The following is a 17,035-nucleotide window of genomic DNA, read 5'->3' as shown; positions in this document are numbered from 1 at the left end:
CACAAAATGCAGTGCAGGTCGAAGATGTGGCTTGGATCCTGTGTTTCGGTGGCTGTGGTGTAGGCCAGCAGTTGAAGCTCTGTTGCGACCCCTAGCCTGGGAACTTCCATGTGCCGCGGGTGTGGCCCTAAAAAGCAGAAACAAACAAAAAAGCAAAATGAGAAAATAGTGCGTTACTTAACCTTCTACCTACATCCCCTGTCCCCGCAGTTCCTCATTCATTCTTTAAAGCAAGTGATTCTGCTAACGAAAGGGTTTGGATCGCTGGGGGCGGGCCCGCCCCTCTGATTGGGAGGGCGAGTTAGTCCACCGTCTGCGTGCTCACAGAGGGGGAGCCCGTGGGTCCAGGCCAGGCACACAGGCGTGGCGGGGCCATCGTACTCACGTCTATAAAGGAGGCATTGATGTAATCCGTGTACTCCTGGCCCCTTTTCATGGAAAGGATCACGCGGTTGAAATCATCTGCAAAGCAGTGATTTGGGTCAGTACGAACCCCATCCTGGAAACTCGAATGCGCGGCGGTGAACTTCCGAGATAGAAGGCTCATTCATAAAATCCCTAAAGAAAGCCATCGCCTCGGAAGGTTTACTTTTTTTTTCTTTTATGGCTGCACCTGCGGCATGTGGAAGTTCCCAGCCTAGGGTTGAACGGAAGCTGCATCGGCCACCTACACCGTGGCTTTTGGGGCAACAAGGGACCCTTAACCCACTGAGTGAGGGCAGGGCTCGAACCTGCGTCCTCGCAGAGACAATGCTGGACCCTTAACCTGCTGAGCCACAATGGGAACTCTGGAAGGTTTACTTTCTGAAATAGGTGGATTAGGAGTTCCCTGAGAAGGAGCTCCCTGGTGGCATAGTGATGAAAGGATCTGGCTTTGTCACTGCTGTAGCGCCCGTCTGATCCCTGGCCCAGGAACTTGTGCATGCTGTGGGCACAGCCAAACAAACAAACAAAACAGGCTAATTAAAGGGGCCCGGGGAGGTTGCCTTTTGTCAGGAAAAGCTCTAAAATAATCCACGTGTTTTCATTTGTCATAAATGGAGGTAATTCATACTGAAATGGGAAGCATTAAGGGCACTGCGTTGAAGGAATAAAAGGGGTTTGTCCAGGCAGGTCACCCAGAGCAGCCGGCCGGGGACATCACCGCCGCAAAGACCCCAGGGTCTGAGGCTGAAGAGAGCTTGCTCAGCCTGCACGCCAGGGTGGGGGGCAGGTCAGTCTGTGCGGGGTACATGGAAGGGAGGTTTGGAAGGAAGGTCCCCTCCCCCTCAAGGCAGGCGCCCTCCCCCTCCCTCTGGGTCTTCCGATGCCTCAGCTCCTGCCAGCCCCGCGGACCTTCCCTCCCTCAGGACCCCCGGCGCCCTGCTGCCTCCTCTGCCCACAGCCTGCTGGTCCCAAGGCCACTCCCTCGAAGATAGCGGCTGAGCTCCTTCCAGCTCCTGCTGCACAGCCTGGGCCTGGACCCCACTCGGTGTATGGGGGGCGGGAGGGGGGCGGGGGGGGGATCCCTCCTCTGCCCAGGCTTGTAGGAGGATCGAATGACATGGACAATCAGGAGGCACTGAGTCAGGTCTGAAGCTAATCTCTCCGCTTCCAGGAAGTCCTCCCTCTCCTGCCTCCAAGCCCAGGTCACAAGCTGGCCGTCTGACACCCACAGGACCCTCTGTGTCACTCATGCCTCCACGGGGGGGCATTCTCCTCCCCACACTTGCCAGGGCGCCCTGCCCCTGACCCCTGGTTCACAGAGGTAGGTGCTCAATGACTTCTCAGTGACTGAGCCGCAGGGGACCAGTCCACCGGCACTGCCTCGGGGCTTCACTCGGCCCCGGCTGGGCTGACTTACACGGGATGATCTGGATGACCCTGGCCTTCTTCATGTTGGCCGGCAGGTTGCCTGTCCTCATGTTCTCTTTCATGATCCGGACGTTTGTCAGTTTCTGCAGCCAGGAAGGACACCGTCATGCAAGGAAGGCAATGGCAGTTCTACAGCACTGCTCTCAAGGGCGCCTGCTCCCAGGAAACACCTGTCTCTGTCTCCAGATACTTCTCTCGGGGAAATAAAAGAAGGCACGACATGCCCTCCTCCACGGGTGGCCGCTAAGCTCTGAAAGCCCCCTCTCTTCCTCCCTGGAAAAGTCACGGGCAGGTCGGCCCCCTGCTCCTTCTGGGGTCCACCCAGAGGGGAAGCGATTGAAAGTGCCCGCGTGTGAGTGGCACCTGTCTTCCTTGGGAGCCGGCCGGCACTCACCCGGAACTCCTCCTCCAGCCCGACCTTGTCGAAGTGGGTGGCGGCGCCGTGCAGCGTCTGCAGGTGCTTCTCCAGGGAGGACACGTCCAGCTCGGTGTCCCCGTAGAGGTAGTACTCCAGTAAGGCCTGGTAGATGAACGTGTACTGCATCTGCGGGGACAGCCAGGGAGCTCGGCGCGGGCCCTTCTCTTTGTGCAGAGGGAAGGGGGCTTGGGGACGAACGTCAGATCAATGGCCATTATAAGGGCCCTGCCTGGCCTTCACTAAGGTCCACGTGACCGGGGGGCGGGTGGTTCCTGAGGACACTCTCCTGGCCAGGCCCCTTCCGGGGGAGAACGCACGCATCCTGGCGCGTCTGGGTTTGCTTGGCAAAACCCCCGCAGGGGCGAGGGGCTGGGCTGCAGGAGGGCGCTACTCACGTCCGTCTGAACCATCTGAGGGCGCTGATTGCGGATCCTGGACACGAACTCGAAGACGTCCACCTTCTGCTCCGCGTGCATCATGTCCATCATGGCGTCGATGACGATGAAGGTGCCGGTCCGGCCCACGCCCGCGCTTGGGGAGAAAGGAAGATGCCACGGGCTGCATCCCTCTCCCCCGAAGTGACCGGGAACAGCCTGCAGACGGGACAGGGGGACAGGCCGCCCGGGAAGGGGGACGTAGCCTCCCCACCGAATACAAGTCTCCGGGTTAATAAGAGCAAGTCCCTGTGAGGCCACCAGAGGGCACCACAACCGTAGTGAAAAGACCGCCAATCGTTCCTTTGAAGACTTAAAAGGCTTGTGGACGAGAACTGGAAGCTGTACTGGTCATTTTTCCTCTATTGCCAAATGTTGTCTTCTCGTTATCCCTGGTGCAACCGGATTTTTGTCTTTTTCCTTTTTTGGCCACCCTGCGGCATATGGAGTTCCCAGGCCAGGGATCAGATCTGAGCCGCCGCTGCAACCTCTGCCACAGCTGCAGCAACACTGGATCCTTTAACCCACTGTGCCGGGCCGGGGCTCAAACCTGCATGATGCCTGGTGCAGCAGAGATGCTGCCGATCACGTTATGCCGCAGGGGGATCTCTGGCATTGCTCTTTTTTTTATGTCACGCTTGATATGGCTTTTCCAGGTTCTTCATGAGAAAGAAGGACCCCAGGCCAGGTCTGCTGAATCCCAAGGAATGGGGGACCCCAGCTGGCTCCGTCTGGGATCCCAGCCCTCACCCTGGGCTGGCTGGAGCCAGCTGGTCCTTAGGGGCTCCGCTGAGAGGTCTCAGGAAGCTGCTCAATTCCATTCCCAGGCTTGGCTTTCTTCTCCTCCCAGGGGTCTTCCTCCCGCACCCCACAACCTGCTTCATCTAGATTCCCCACCAGCGGTGCAGGTGTCTCCCCCATGTCCAGGACTCAGCGAGCACACCAGCCAACAACCGCTGGACGAATAAACCCCTGAGGGCCTAGATGCATGTGTGCAGCGCACACCAGAACTGCACGCAGCAGCCCAGGGCATCTGTCGCTTGGTGAGCTGGGCTGCCTCCTTCTGCCCTGCAGCCTTAACCTCTTTTAAAGAAGGAAAGTGATCTTTTAAACAAAAGGCTCACAACTTAATGAAGGCGCACACGTTCCTCTTTTGGGGGGGGTAGTACCGCTCTTTCCATCTAGTCTCCCAAATGTTGCTAAATCAGGCAGTGGAGCCCCTTCCATCGGGGGGACTCCCCGCTCCTTGAATGGGGAGGGGACATGAGAGCCTCTGCAGGAGCCTCAATTCTTTACAACGTAAGAGAAAGTCATCAGGTGCAGAGCCAGGCGAAGATGCCCCACCCAACAGGTGCATGGAAGGGGCCAGGGAATGGCTGAATCGGTGTTGTGGGGGGCACGGAGGAGGAGGCTTCCAGAATCCAGGAAGCCCAGGTGCCTGCGGGGCAGGGGTGCGGCTCCTGCCAAGAAGCAGCCAAAGGGACCAGGCTGGTTCCACCAGGCAAAGCCCTGGTCCAGGTGGTCCTCTCCTGCTGGGCTCTGGATGCTGGTGTGCAGCTCAGAGTTGTACTAAAGACCCCTCCTTGTTTCTCCAGGGACCACGTGGCAGGCGCACTGGTTCTTTTTAAGGGATGAAGAAGGAGACGGGGAGGGTGAGTGTGGGAGCAGGGAAAGAAACCACAAAGCCCCCGCTCTCAGCTGTCCATGCTCTTGAGCCCCAGGAGACCCCGGGTGAAGATGAACTTGGAGGATGGGAGGTGAAGTCCCTCCCCCCGGAGCTCCAGGGGCTGCCAGCTGCTCGATTCTCTTCCCCGAGCCTGGGGGGATCTGGTTGGCCTGAACTCCTGGTGGGACTCGCGGTCACCACATGACCTGGGGCCAGGCAGTGCGCAGACCACCCATCTGCCCGCCTGCCCTGGGGGCGGGGTGGGGGGGCTCGGCTCCAGTGGAGAAGCCCAGACTGGGAGAGGAGGGCTTCCCTTCCCCACACATAAAAACGCACCGGCAAAGCAGACTGCAAGGAGGAGGGAGAACCTAGAGCTGCAGTAGCAGCAGTGAAATAAAATGTGACCACAGAGAGGCAACTTGTGTGATCGATGGCAAAGCCTGAGGTTCATGGCCACCGAGGGGGCCGAGGATGGAGCCCAAGATGAAGGGCAAACCCCCGAGCCCTGGGCACCTGCAGCAAGAAGGAGGCAAGCAGAGGAGGGGCCAGGCACTGGTCAGGAGGGCACGGTGGGGGTGGGGGTGGGGTGGCAGGGAACATTCTTGTCTCTGTGACTTTGTTTTAAAACAGCAAAATGTCTCACACAGGTCAGCATGGCCATCATTAATAAGTGTACAGATAACAAGTGCTGGAGGGGGTGTGGAGAAAAGGGAACCCTCCTGCACTGTTGGCGGGAATGTAAATTGGTACAACCACTAGGGAGATCAGTGTGGAGGGTCCTCAGAAAACTAAATACAGAACTACCAAAGGATCCAGCAATCCCACTCTCAAGCATATATCCAGACAAAACTTTCACTGAAAAAGATACATGTACCCCCATGTTCACTACAGCACTATTCACAAGAGCCAAGACATGGAAACCACCTAAATGCCCATCAACAGATGAATGGATCAAGAAGATGTGGTACATATACACAATGGAATACTACTCAGCCATAAAAAAGAATAAAATAATGCCATTTGCAGCAACATGGATGGAACTAGAGACTCGCATACTAAGTGAAGTAAGTCAGAAAGAGAAAGACAAATACCATAGGATATCACTTTCAAGTGAAATCTCAAATGTGGCACAAAGGGACCTCTCTACAAAGTAGAAAGAGACCCACAGACATGGAGAACAGACTTGTGGTTGCCAAGGGGGAGGGAGAAGGAGTGGGATGGACGGGGAGTTTGGGGTTAATGGACGCAAGCTATTGCATTTAGAATGGATAAGCAACGAGGGCCTGCTGTTCAGCCCAGGGAACTATATCCAACCGCTTGTGATGGAACATGATGGAAGATATTGTAAGGAAAAGAATGTAGATACACGCGTAACTGGGTCGCTTTGCTGTACAGCAGACATTGGCAGAACCTTGTAAATCAACTATAATAAAAAAAAAAATTAAAAAACAAACAAACATGCACAAGCCAGCTGGCCAACCAGAAGTCCACGGCCTTTTCATGAACACGATTTTTGGCACCAGAAGCCAAACTGGGCATTCAGTCTTGAGCCGCAGAGGGTGTGGATTTGTGCCCTGCCTCTAGGGCTCGGGGAGCCCCAGAGCAAATGAGAGCTCTGTGACGATGGCCAGAGGATGCCCCAGTGTGCAGGGCGGAGGGTGACACATCCTGGAAAAAGCTATCATCCTAGAACCTGCTTTTCTACAACCTGGGGAGTCATCAGAGCGGCGGTGGCGGCGGCTCACACGGGGGGGGGGGGCAGGGCTTAGTGTCGGGCGTAGCCCGCCCCCCGTGACAGTCCCAGCCCCTCCGAGGCTGTCCTTCCCATTACAGACCCTGCAACCGCGGCCGAGAGAGGTCACGGGGCAGCCAGCCAGGGGCAGCCTGGACCACAGACCCAGGTCCCCAGGACACCCTGCCCCGGGCCAGCTCTGTTTCTAGCCCATTTGCTGTGCCTGGGGCATGGCCCCTGGCTCCTCCCAACCTCGTGTGCCCTTGCATTAAGATTTAGGGTTCCCTGCATAAGCTTGTTCCCTCTCTGTTCCCAGAGGTGATCTGAGGGTCCCGGGGAGGCGGCGGTGAATGGGAGGGCAAGTGGCTCGACCAGAACCCGCCCTCCACCAGCCTGCACCTCTTAGCTCTTCTCTGTTTTACCTCTGTGGGTCCCCTCAGGTGCCAGGGATGCAAGGGACCATCCCTCCAGCTCTTGCCACGGGATTCTGTGAGCTGCACAGGGAGCTGGGAGGCGCCGACCCCTGCCTGCCCCAGCGGCCACTCACTGGGCATTTTCCCACCAGGGGCCGAGTCCTCCCCGGAGGGCCCGCCCCGTGGCCTGGCTCCGCACATACCTGCAGTGGACCACGGTGGGCCCGGCGTGCGCAGGGGTCAGCGTCCTCACTTTTTTCAGGAATTTGAGCATTCCGATGGGGGTGAAAGGCACTCCAAAGTCAGGCCAGCTGGTGAAGTGCAGCTGGCACACCAGGCGGGGGGCTTTGCAGCCGTCGGGGAGCTGCTGCAGAGACACGGGGAGACGGGAGTGGGTGGGACGTTCTGAGGATGCTTGCTCAGCCGTGGGCAGCCGTGGGCATGTGTGTGGGGAGCAGCCTGTCAATGAAGGCAGGATGCCCCCGAGTGAGACAGCCTGATGCTCACTGCTGGCTCTGGGCACCATGGCTGCAGGGACAGCAGAGCAGGGCCCAGGGCTCCTGTCCCCGGCCAGGCCAGGCAGCCAGACACATCCCTACAGCCCCAGGGCTACGGACCCCACCGGTCAGCAGGGTAAGTGGCCACAGTCCAGTGTGCCTCAACTTTATGCCTTTGCAACTACCAACAAACAGCATAAGCTTTCACTCTCAAAAGTATCTTCAGTGGGGGCAAAAAGATGTGGTTACCCTACCAGCAGGAGAACCCCACCCCCCAACACACACCCTCCATCAAAACATCTCTCGGGTTCTATTACCCAGAACCCAGGAGTGTGGTTCTCTGCCCCAGACCACGTTTGGAAGTGTGTGTGTGTGTTTCTGAGAGGGAGGCAAGCTAGGGTAGTAAGAGTGATAAAGCTTATCCTCTTCCCTTTTTTGCTATGGCTTCTAGGAACCTCACTCCTATTTCGTGATCTAACTATACCAATCTCTCTACCTTGGATTCCTGATAATACGACTTTCTGTTTTTTTCTATTTTTTTTTTTTTTTTACAAACCCTTTTACTGATGTGCAAAACATACCCAATCCAGTGCACAAAATGACCGTCCTTGTTTAACAAGCACCCAGGTGGGAAAAGAGACGATTACCAGCAAAGAGGAGGCCGTTTTCGCCCTCTTCCAACATCACCCACCCCAGGTCAAAGGTAATGACTACCTTGATTTAAAAAAGACCTGTGAGTTTCTCTTGCTGTTCTTATATAAAAATGTAAACATACCCGATATTAATCTACCGGTCTTCCTGTACAAATGTAATTGCTTTCTAATCATCCCTGGAAAAACCACAAAACGATGCTTGCAAATTCTTTGAAAGAAAAATCCCTCTTAGAAATCAGACACCTGCTTGCCCTTCTATTTCCCTCCTTCTCTTCCTTGCTTATTTATTCAAACATTTTTTCTTAATTTTTTCCTCTATGCCCCATCATGTTCCTTTTCCTATTTCTTCTCTTGCCACAGTCGGCACTGATCTATTGTTTCTTTTTTCAAATTTCAAGAGGGTATAATTGATTCACGATACTGTATTAGTTTCAGTTTTATGGCAAAGCGAATCGGTTCCACACATACACGCATGTTCTTTTTTCCCGTAGAGGTTATTCCCGGACATGGAGCCGATCGCGTCTCTTCTACGGTAGGTCTGTTAGTTACCTTCCCTATAGCTTGTTTTTTTTTTTTTTTTTTTTAATATCCTTTATATCCCTAGTTCATCTCTCTGGCACACTGGCATCTTTTTTTGAAGAGTGCCTTATATCCTTTCGCGGGAGGGAGGGCTAGCAGGAAACAAGCGTGAAAAGTAAGATGCTTCCGATGTAATTTTGCAACAGTTTTTTAAAAAAAGCCGGGCTCACCATGCCAGCGGGTGAGATATTGGGCAACCAGGTGGGCACCCCAGCCCCCATGACTCCACGGACTAGCTTCCTCCATCCAGAAGGGCTGGTGGGAGCCAGGAGCACCCGGCACCATCTTGGGGCTCACGTGCCCCTGCAGGTCACCTGCCTGCTCAAGAGGATCCCGCATCCCGCCGGGCACCTGCTCCAGCCCCAGCCCCGCTTGCGGGAGCCACTGCAGGACGGGGGGCAGAGCCCTCCTGATCACACCGTGTGGATGTGACCGGACTCGGCCTGTGCGCAGGCCGCCGTCTCCCCAGGCCGTCAGCGATGCCAGGCGCTCACCGTCTGGATGCAGAACTTGCGGATGGTGTAATCCACCAGGACCACGCAGTCCTCCACGCACACCCGGATGTTTCCGTACGTCCAGCAGCCCTGGTCCGGCCAGTACTGATAGCACTTCTCCTGCAGGGACAATTCGCAGAAACAACAGGCCCGTGGGTGCCTTTCCTCACCTCGTCGCCCTCCCCCGCGCCCTTGACACGAGGCCCCGCCAGGCTGCAGTGAAACCCTCCACAGAGTGGGGAGCGCATTTCCACCTGAAAAATGGGAAACGGGGCCGACTGATGTCTCGTTTGCTCACCCATTCACACCCCCACGTGCTGGCCGAGCCGCTCCTTGCAGACCTGGGACCCGAGCAGGAGGGCCTCACCTGGCGCCGGGCTGCACCAAGCCCGGGGGGACCACCTGCTCCCCAAACACCGCCCACTGGACTCAGCAGGTTGTTTCTGCCAGCTCAGCACTAAGGTCCAACTTGATTTGCATCGTGCCCGTCCCCCGTGGAAGCGTGGTGAGCCCGGGGGCACCTGATGGCTCCTTGTTTTTCTCTGACCAGGGCGGGGCTGATGCAGGAATCTGCGGGGCTGGGCTGGTCACAGAGAGCCCTTCCTTCTCTGCTTCTCTCTCCGGAACAACACATGGGCCCCTCGGGAGGGTGGGGATGGGGGACCTCGGGTGCCTGACCCACACCGTCCTCCTAGTGAGGAAGGGAAGGCACGAGGCCCACCTAGGGGGACACACCTGCTCCACTGCCCCAGGAGAGGCCCTGGGGCCAGCAGGCTGGCCACACCCTGGAGGGCTTACCCTGGAAACTGGCCACAAGGCACAGCGAACAGGGAAGGTCCCTAGGAGTCATAGTCTCATAAAACAGGGGGGCAGCTGGCATTTACGGGAGCCCAGCGCTTGTGTGGTGACGCCCACGGGACAGCTTCCCCCAGAGCTTGGCCCTGGGTGTCTCTGAGGAGACCCTGAGGAGCCCCAACCCCAGAAGGTCCTGGTTTGGCCAGTCTTGGCCTCGCGGGGACCCTGCGGAGATTCTGGCTTTGATGGACCCTCCCTCGGGGACCCAGGGGGCTGTTCCTCGGGCCCCCAGGGGCTCAGCGTGTGAGCTGTTTTCACACCCTGGTCCTCCCCGGTGCCGTCCCCTCCCTCGAGTCTCATCATGAGATGCCAGAGCAGCTGCATTTCGCAACACCGAGCCCGGGTGTCGAAGCCAAGGAGACCACAACAGAAGTGTATGCAATTAAGAAAAAAGGAACTGTTGAGAAATGATTTCATCCAGAATGGTGAAAATCAAGATATAGGAGCCGGCCAGCTCTGAGTCACAGGGGTGGACACATCCAGTAGGAGGCTTCCGTGAGAGATCGGAGGGGACACGTCCCCAGCAGAATGACTGATGGGGAGAGGGGGGCACTCCTGACGCCTGCTGCTTTTGCACGGGCCCCCGCGTGCTGCACGTTTGTAAACAAGCCTCCCGAGAGCCTGGCCCCACAGGCGCCTCTTCCTGGCCTGGTCTCGCCACGGCATCAGCTCAGAGCTGGGGACACCTCCTCTGCAGCCCCTCCCCCAGGCCCAGGGCACGGTCCCCGCCCGGGAATCCCCTGCCTCCGGAAACGGTGGTTGGAGCCTTTTCCTGTGCTTCTCAGTGTGGAACAAATTAGTGAGGGTGGGCCTGGGGGCTGACTCACGCTGCCCTGCCTCCCAGCTGGCCTCCCGCCCCCCGCCCCAGCCGAGCTCCCCACCAGCCTGTCGCTTCCACCTCGAAGAGCAACCCTCCCCCTGAACCTCGCCCAGCTGCCTGGCCTTCCCTGGGGACAGGCCAGCGAGTGACAGTGGAGGCAGAAGTGGCTTTAGCACCTTTGGGCCTGAGCCTGGCTTCCACCGGGACACACAGGCCCTGGGAAGAGGCTGGGGGGAGAGACTTTCCCGCCAAGCCGGGCCTTCCTCTCAGCCTGCTGGCCAGCACTGTTGCTCTGGCCCTCATGCTAGAAGCTGCTAGAACAGTCTCCCCACTGCCCGCAGGCCTCCCTCCAGCTCCCGATTCCTCTTTCATTGGAGGGTGAGCTCACTTCCCAAAGCGCAGGCCCCCGCCTACAGCTGAGGGTCCCCCTGCCCTCTGCCTCAGCTTCGGTTCCTTGATACTTTTTTTTTTTAGTGCTGCACCTGCGGCAGATGGAGGTTCCCAGGCTAGGGGGTCAAATCGGAGCTGGAGCTGCTGTTCTACACCCCGGCTGCAGAAACACAGGATCCGAGCCGCCTCTGCAATCTCCCCCACAGCTCATGGCAACACCAGATCCTTAACCCACTGTGCGTGGGCAGGGATCCAACCCACATCCTCATGGATGCTTCAGGCTTGTTTCTGCTGAGCCAGAAGGGGAACTCCCCTTGATGCATTTTGGCTGCTCCGACGGGCCGGGCATCTCTGTTCTGGGCCCGGCAGGTTGTTCCTGGCATCATCAACACAGCTCCCTGCCCCGATGCTTCTCTCCAACTGCACCTGGTACGACTGTCCCCAGAGTCTCTAACACCCAGCAACACCACCGGCCCCTAAACGAGCCCTTGCGCCCCTGTCCTGGCCAGGACCCTCCCCCACACCTCCAGAGCCACCATCGTGCCACCTTCTGGTTTATCCCATGGGGGTCTGGGTCCCTTTAGCTAAAAGCGAATGACTCCCAGGCATGACACCACCTCAGTCACTCTGCGCTTCATGAGGAACCCAGAGCCAGACACACACCGGGCCTTGCCCTCTGGGTGGCCCATCCCTCCCGGACCGCCGCGGTCCCTGCTACTCTCCATTACACGGATGCCACCTCGGGGCAGAGTCCACCTTCATTTGTTCCCTGCTTGGCAGCAGCCTCTCGCCGTGGAATAGACCCTGCCCAACGTTTTAAGTTCGTGGAATGTACACGTATGACCTTTTGAATTCCAGACGGCAAATTAGCCCATGGAAATGACACATCAATAGTGCTCAATACGCCTTGTTTGTCAAATGCGTTTCTCTAGTCTGGATGATAAAGCGGGAAATCATGGTTCACACTCAGAAGCCCAGCACATTCTATGCCCGATGTACGAAGGCCTAGATGTATTTTTTTTTTTTTTTGTCTTTGGTCTTTTTAGGGCTGCACCTGAGGTTTATGGAGGTTCCCACGCTAGGATCGGATCGAATCTGAGCTGTTGCTGCCAGCCTACACCACAGCCACGGCAACGTGGGATCTGAGCCGCGTCTGCAACCTACACCACAGCTCACGGCAACGCCAGATCCTTCACCCACTGAGCAAGGGCAGGGATTGAATCCACATCCCTATGGATGCTAGTCGGGTTCATTAACCACTGAGCCACAGCGGGAATGCCTCCCTAAAAATCTGTATATGAAAGCACATTGCTCCCACCCATCCCGGAGAAAGAGCTGTCGGCCCAACCAGGGACCACCCTTGGCTGGAAAAAGACAATTCTTGCATCCTTCTCTCCCCTTTCACCGTCACATACAGTGAGACCCTTGGAGCACAGGGTCTATTTCGGAAGAAAAACGCAGTGGGCCTTGTCTGCTCCGGGAAAGGTGTTTCTTCCCTCCTGCAGTGATAAGCAGGGCGCGGGGGGAGGAAGTGGTGAGGCGCCCCGGCCAGGCACCCACAGCTGAGAAGAACGTGCTGGTGAGTCAGAGGCCCCGCCTACCTCTTTTCTTTCTTTCAGGTTTGTCAGCATGACGATGGTGGCAGCCTTCTGCTCCCAGACCATTCTCCAGAAGTCATTGACGGTCTCCTGCTTAGGGCCTGCGAGTAGAGGGGGGTCCCAGAGTCAGACAGAGGCGGTCCCAGCCTGTCAGCCCGGCCATCGGGCCCCAGGACCGCGGTGCCCCGTCCTCCCCGGGAAAGGCAGGGATGGGCCTGGTGCTCACTTCCCGCTTCACAGAACTGCAGACCCAGAGTCGGCGGCAGCCTCCCCATCCCGTCCTGCCTTCTCCCCGATACCCCACCGGGGCTGGAAACCCTCAGGGGCTAAGTAGCTGGATCCAGTTGGGTGATTATCTTTACGGGTGATAAAGCGTATTTGGAGGGGAGCTGGGTCTCGGGTGGCTTTTGTCAAAGTGGTTTGTGGCCACCGGGTTGCTTGAGAAAGCTTGGGACTAAGACCCCCACTTCCAGACTCACTGAATCAGTGTGTGTGTGTGTGTGTGTGTGTATGAGAGAGAGCGGAAGAGAGAGAGACTGCAGGCTGACTGACCGCCTGCAGGTCTGACTCCTCCTCTCTGTAAACATCCCACCTCCTGGCTGCCCTCTCAGTGAGATTTGGGCTGAAGTCTCTGGGGGAGGGGATCTGAACCAAAGATAAAGTGTCCCTGGAAGGAAGTCCTCTGCTCCTTGCCCTCTTTCCTGCCTGAAGGGGGACGCAATGCCTGGAGGTGCAGCAGCTATTTTGCCACCATGAGGACAACCGTACCACATGAAGGGGGCTGGAGAGGAAGATAAGGAGGCCCCTCTTCCCTGAGCTGCCCTGGCCCCAGGCTGCCTCCCCTGCACATCTGCTTGTGAGAAAGACAGACTTTCTATTAGAGTCAGCTAGTGTTTGTCAGGTTTTATGACCTTGACAGCCAGTGTCTTCTTGATGTGCTCTGGGAGTACAAGTATTTCTCTAGTTTTCAGGGAATCTGCACTCTAACGAGCTCCCCATGTGATTCTGACCCACACTGAATTGGGGACCCAGTGCTCTAAAGACTTGAGGAGTGAGGTGGTCCAGGAAACACAGTTTTAGCTCTACCCATACCCAGCGGCACCAGCGCTGCCTCCTGGGGCGAAAAGTCCTGGGCAGGTGGATGGTACACTGGATGGAAAGTACTCGAAACACAAAGAGGATTATGTACCCGGTTGAAGGGTGTGCTTTCATGGCTAAAGCCACCTCACAGTTATGGCCTTGATCTGGAAAGGTCTCTCTCCCTTCCCCATTGCCCCCACCCCCACCCTCCGCCGAAACTCAACAACCTGGAAGCCACGTAGAGCTCAGGGGGCTGAGAGAGATGCGGGGTTTTCTAATGCGAGTATCACCACGCTGCCATGGCAATCCCTGGACCACTGGGTGTCTGGGTTTAGATCACACAGGTGCGGACAGAGTGCATCTGCCAGTGTGTCTGTCTGCACATACACAGAGTGTGGATGCCCGTCTGCGGTGCCTGTCACGTGACAGATGCCTCACATACGCCACGTCGGGGACCCCTGCTCTCAGAGATTCCAGCTCTGCTGCTCTTTGGAAGCCCTGTTCCTGAGAGGGGTGTCACTGCCCTGCTTCTCATGCGCCGAGCACACAGTGACCAGGGAATGCTGGCTGAGATGCAAATTCAGAGACAGCAGCCAGTCTGGGGTGGGGCCTGAGCACTGCACTGCTGCCCCTGGCCAGGGGAGCGAATGCACTGAGTGGCCAGGCTCTGCGGGACTCGTGCTGTCTTTGACTTCTGTGCACTTAGGGAAAGGTTGCGCGGACCCCCATCAGCTGTGTAAACACAGTGGTACACACAGACACACACACACAGACACAGGCACACACAGACACACACACACAAAGGCCGATATAAAGCCTCGGGATTGCGGGTATCACATCAGGACACAATCGTCACCCACGACATTTTGCCAAAATCGCGTTCAGAAAGTAACTGAATCAAAAGCTTACCTTGAGCTGCTATGAATTTATTCTTCTCTTTATAACCCTAGAAAAACAAACTCAGATTCATAAGTTTTCAGAATTATCATTGGAACAGGACGCTATTGCTGTTGTTAGGAAAGTAATAGTACTCATCATGGAGAAATGGAAAACCCAGAAAAGTGAGAAACTCGCCAGGAATTTCAGAAATAACACGCTATTTTTGTATATCCCGCTCCAGCCATTTTTTCCTATGAATTCCTTCCAGACGCACACACAGCCAACACACAGACGTATTTTTAGTTGGTTACATATACACATTCTCTTATATTTTTACAATAATTTTAAATGTATATTATCTTTTAAGGCTCAACTAAAACGGATTCTCAATAATCTACCGCCTGTGATTTTACTGCCATTTATTTAACTGGTCCCCCGCCCCCCGTTCTGTTCTGTCAGCGAGATAAATAACGCCGTAACGAACATCCTCGGAGCTTCTCTGCTTCTTAAGAATGAATCCCTGACACAGGTGCTAATTCAAAACGCCGGGCACTGTCGCACGCTCTGTGCTGTGGCCAGCGTGGCCTGTGCGCCCAGGAAAGCTGTGACAATCTACAGTCCCAGCCCCGGATCAGGACCCGCACTCAACCCCCAACAGCCCAGGTGCGAGGGTCGCGCGGGTCGGGGGCAGACTCACGTCGATGTACGAGGCATTGATGTAGTCCGAACACGGGATCCCATCCACGTGGCTTAAAATCACCCTGGAATGATCATCTGCAAAAAATTTTTCAAGCAATGACATTAAGACAAGAAACTCACGAGTGTTAAACACTACAAAGGACACAAGGGTGGTGGCCACAGAAGAGACATCCTTCCCAAACTGTCCCTCTAGACCCTCAGGGTCCCCAGGGCGGGCGTGCACCTGTTCCGTGGGACACGGCACCTCAGTATTGGGGACCGTCCGGGCCCCAAGCAGGCGCCCAGCACAACTGCAGGCTGATGAGAGGTGAGAATTTCAGCGTCCAGGAGTCGGCCTGCTGAACCATCAGGTCGAAACCACAGAACATGGGGGACCCCAAGTGTGATGGCTGTCCCAAATCGGGCCCAGGACTGCCACGTCCGGGCACCGCCAGGAGTTCTTCTGGGGTCCGCTTTCCCAGGTGTTCCAGAGGGAGCGCTGACACCCAGCTGGACAAGAGGGTTATAGGCTCTGCGGTTGGGATGTCAGGTCTGCCCGGAGCAGGAAGGGGAGCAGACTCACACCCCTCACCGGGCAGGGCGGTCACCGCCTGGAAGGTTCTGGCCTGTGGTGCAAGTGGCTTTCCAGTGTGCGAGGATGACCAGGGAGGGCAGTGCGTGTGCGTGTGTGTGTGTGTGTGTGTACCCAGCCATTGGGAAGGTTTCAACCAGCACCCCGTATCAATTTCTACATCACTTCTGGCTTCAGGGGCCCCTTTCTCCATAAAAACATTAAACATTTTATTTTACAACTGCGTTAGGTGGAACTAAGATGGGCCAGGTGGGCTTAGTATATATTTTCCTCTGTTTCCAAAAGAAATTAGATGGTTCCATGGTTCCCCATAGGTGGTGGCCCCCGCCTGGGTCTGCAAGCTGGTGTGTACACGGCCACTCCGCTCCCCTAAGCTGACATAAGAAAGCTGCCCAGACTCTGCCCAGGGAGGAGGACAAAGCTACTTCCAGGGTCATTAGGCTGCTCTGGGCACAGAGCTTGGCAGGTGGTGGGCACTCTGCATTATTATTGCATCATTATTGACCAGTTCCATGTCCTGGTCCCTGCCCTGTCCCTTCTTAGTCACCAGAGGGTGGAAATTAACTGAGGTGGATGTGTCTGTGCTGGGGATCTGGGGCCAAGACCCCAGATCACAGGCTGTTTGCCTCCCAACTACACGGAAGGCAGCTGGGTGGGCTGCAAGCTAGGGGGCCTCAGACACCTGCTCTCTGGACATGGCACCACGGCTGTTAGCAGAGGACAGGCCAGTGCAGCGCTCCGGGGCCGTCACCAAGCCACATGGGGAGGCCAGGGTGTCAAACCCCAAACTCACAGCCTGCAACCACGGGGCCGTGAGACCCCCCTGCTCAGGGGCTGACAGCCCTGAGGCAGAAATAGTTCTGGCTGCCCACGTATAGTGTGCATTGAGCATAATCTGGAACGATTTACACTTCTGAGGACAGCTATAGCAAGCGGAGAGTAAAAAATAGTCTCTGGTTAGATCTGGCATCTTGCAGTGCTAAGAGCTTCCTGTCTTTTTCTTTCTTTTTTTTTTCTCTAAAAAGTCACACTTCTCTTTCAAAACATTATTTCCTAAAATTATCAGCTGTTGGCCTTTTTCCAGGAAAAAAGGGTGCTCCGTCGCCTTTGGCCATGGAGCCCTTCCAACATCCAGCCTCTCAAGGCACCAGGCCTCGGGCCCTCCGTCCTCAAAGGTCCTTAGGTCTCACCCAGGACAGGGCTCCTGCCCCCGGTGCATCTTGCAAATTCAATTCGACACATTTACCGCCCATCTCCGCTGGGGAAGAAGCGGAGGGGAGGGGCAGGGAAGGAGCAGGGCTCTGGGACTTGGGCCCCCCTCCCCGCCTGCCGAGCCCACCCCGGGGAAGAGCAGGATCTCGGCCTCCGAACAACGTCCCGTGATCCTGTCCACTCCTGTCCTG

General features: G+C 56.4%; 1 protein-coding gene across 12 annotated transcripts in view; it reads right to left on the bottom strand.

Moving 5' to 3' along the window:
* The window catches only part of PTPRE (protein tyrosine phosphatase receptor type E), a 162,189-nt gene that overhangs the window by 12,726 nt on the left and 132,428 nt on the right, over positions 1-17,035 (bottom strand). For 7 of the 12 annotated variants that reach the window (XM_084995931.1, XM_084995930.1, XM_005671573.4 and 4 more), the window contains 9 exons: positions 15,060-15,136; positions 14,393-14,429; positions 12,407-12,504; positions 8,741-8,860; positions 6,721-6,884; positions 2,668-2,803; positions 2,249-2,398; positions 1,844-1,937; positions 386-462 (listed from right to left, as the gene is read on the bottom strand). In XM_084995931.1, the coding sequence (XP_084852057.1) occupies positions 386-462; positions 1,844-1,937; positions 2,249-2,398; positions 2,668-2,803; positions 6,721-6,884; positions 8,741-8,860; positions 12,407-12,504; positions 14,393-14,429; positions 15,060-15,136 (953 nt within the window). The remainder of the gene's footprint in view (positions 1-385; positions 463-1,843; positions 1,938-2,248; positions 2,399-2,667; positions 2,804-6,720; positions 6,885-8,740; positions 8,861-12,406; positions 12,505-14,392; positions 14,430-15,059; positions 15,137-17,035) is intronic. The other 5 variants (XR_014827187.1, XM_084995932.1, XM_084995936.1 and 2 more) reach the window with 1 other exon arrangement.

The sequence above is a fragment of the Sus scrofa genome, chromosome 14 (assembly GCF_054392235.1).
Source record: "Sus scrofa isolate SSC_HxYL_T2T_F1_AM1 chromosome 14, Sscrofa_HxYL_maternal_Yorkshire_Landrace_v2.0, whole genome shotgun sequence".
In the NCBI taxonomy this organism is placed as follows: domain Eukaryota; kingdom Metazoa; phylum Chordata; class Mammalia; order Artiodactyla; family Suidae; genus Sus; species Sus scrofa.
The sequence above is the reverse complement of the archived record's forward strand: the minus strand, read 5'-3'. Positions and strand labels throughout refer to the sequence as shown.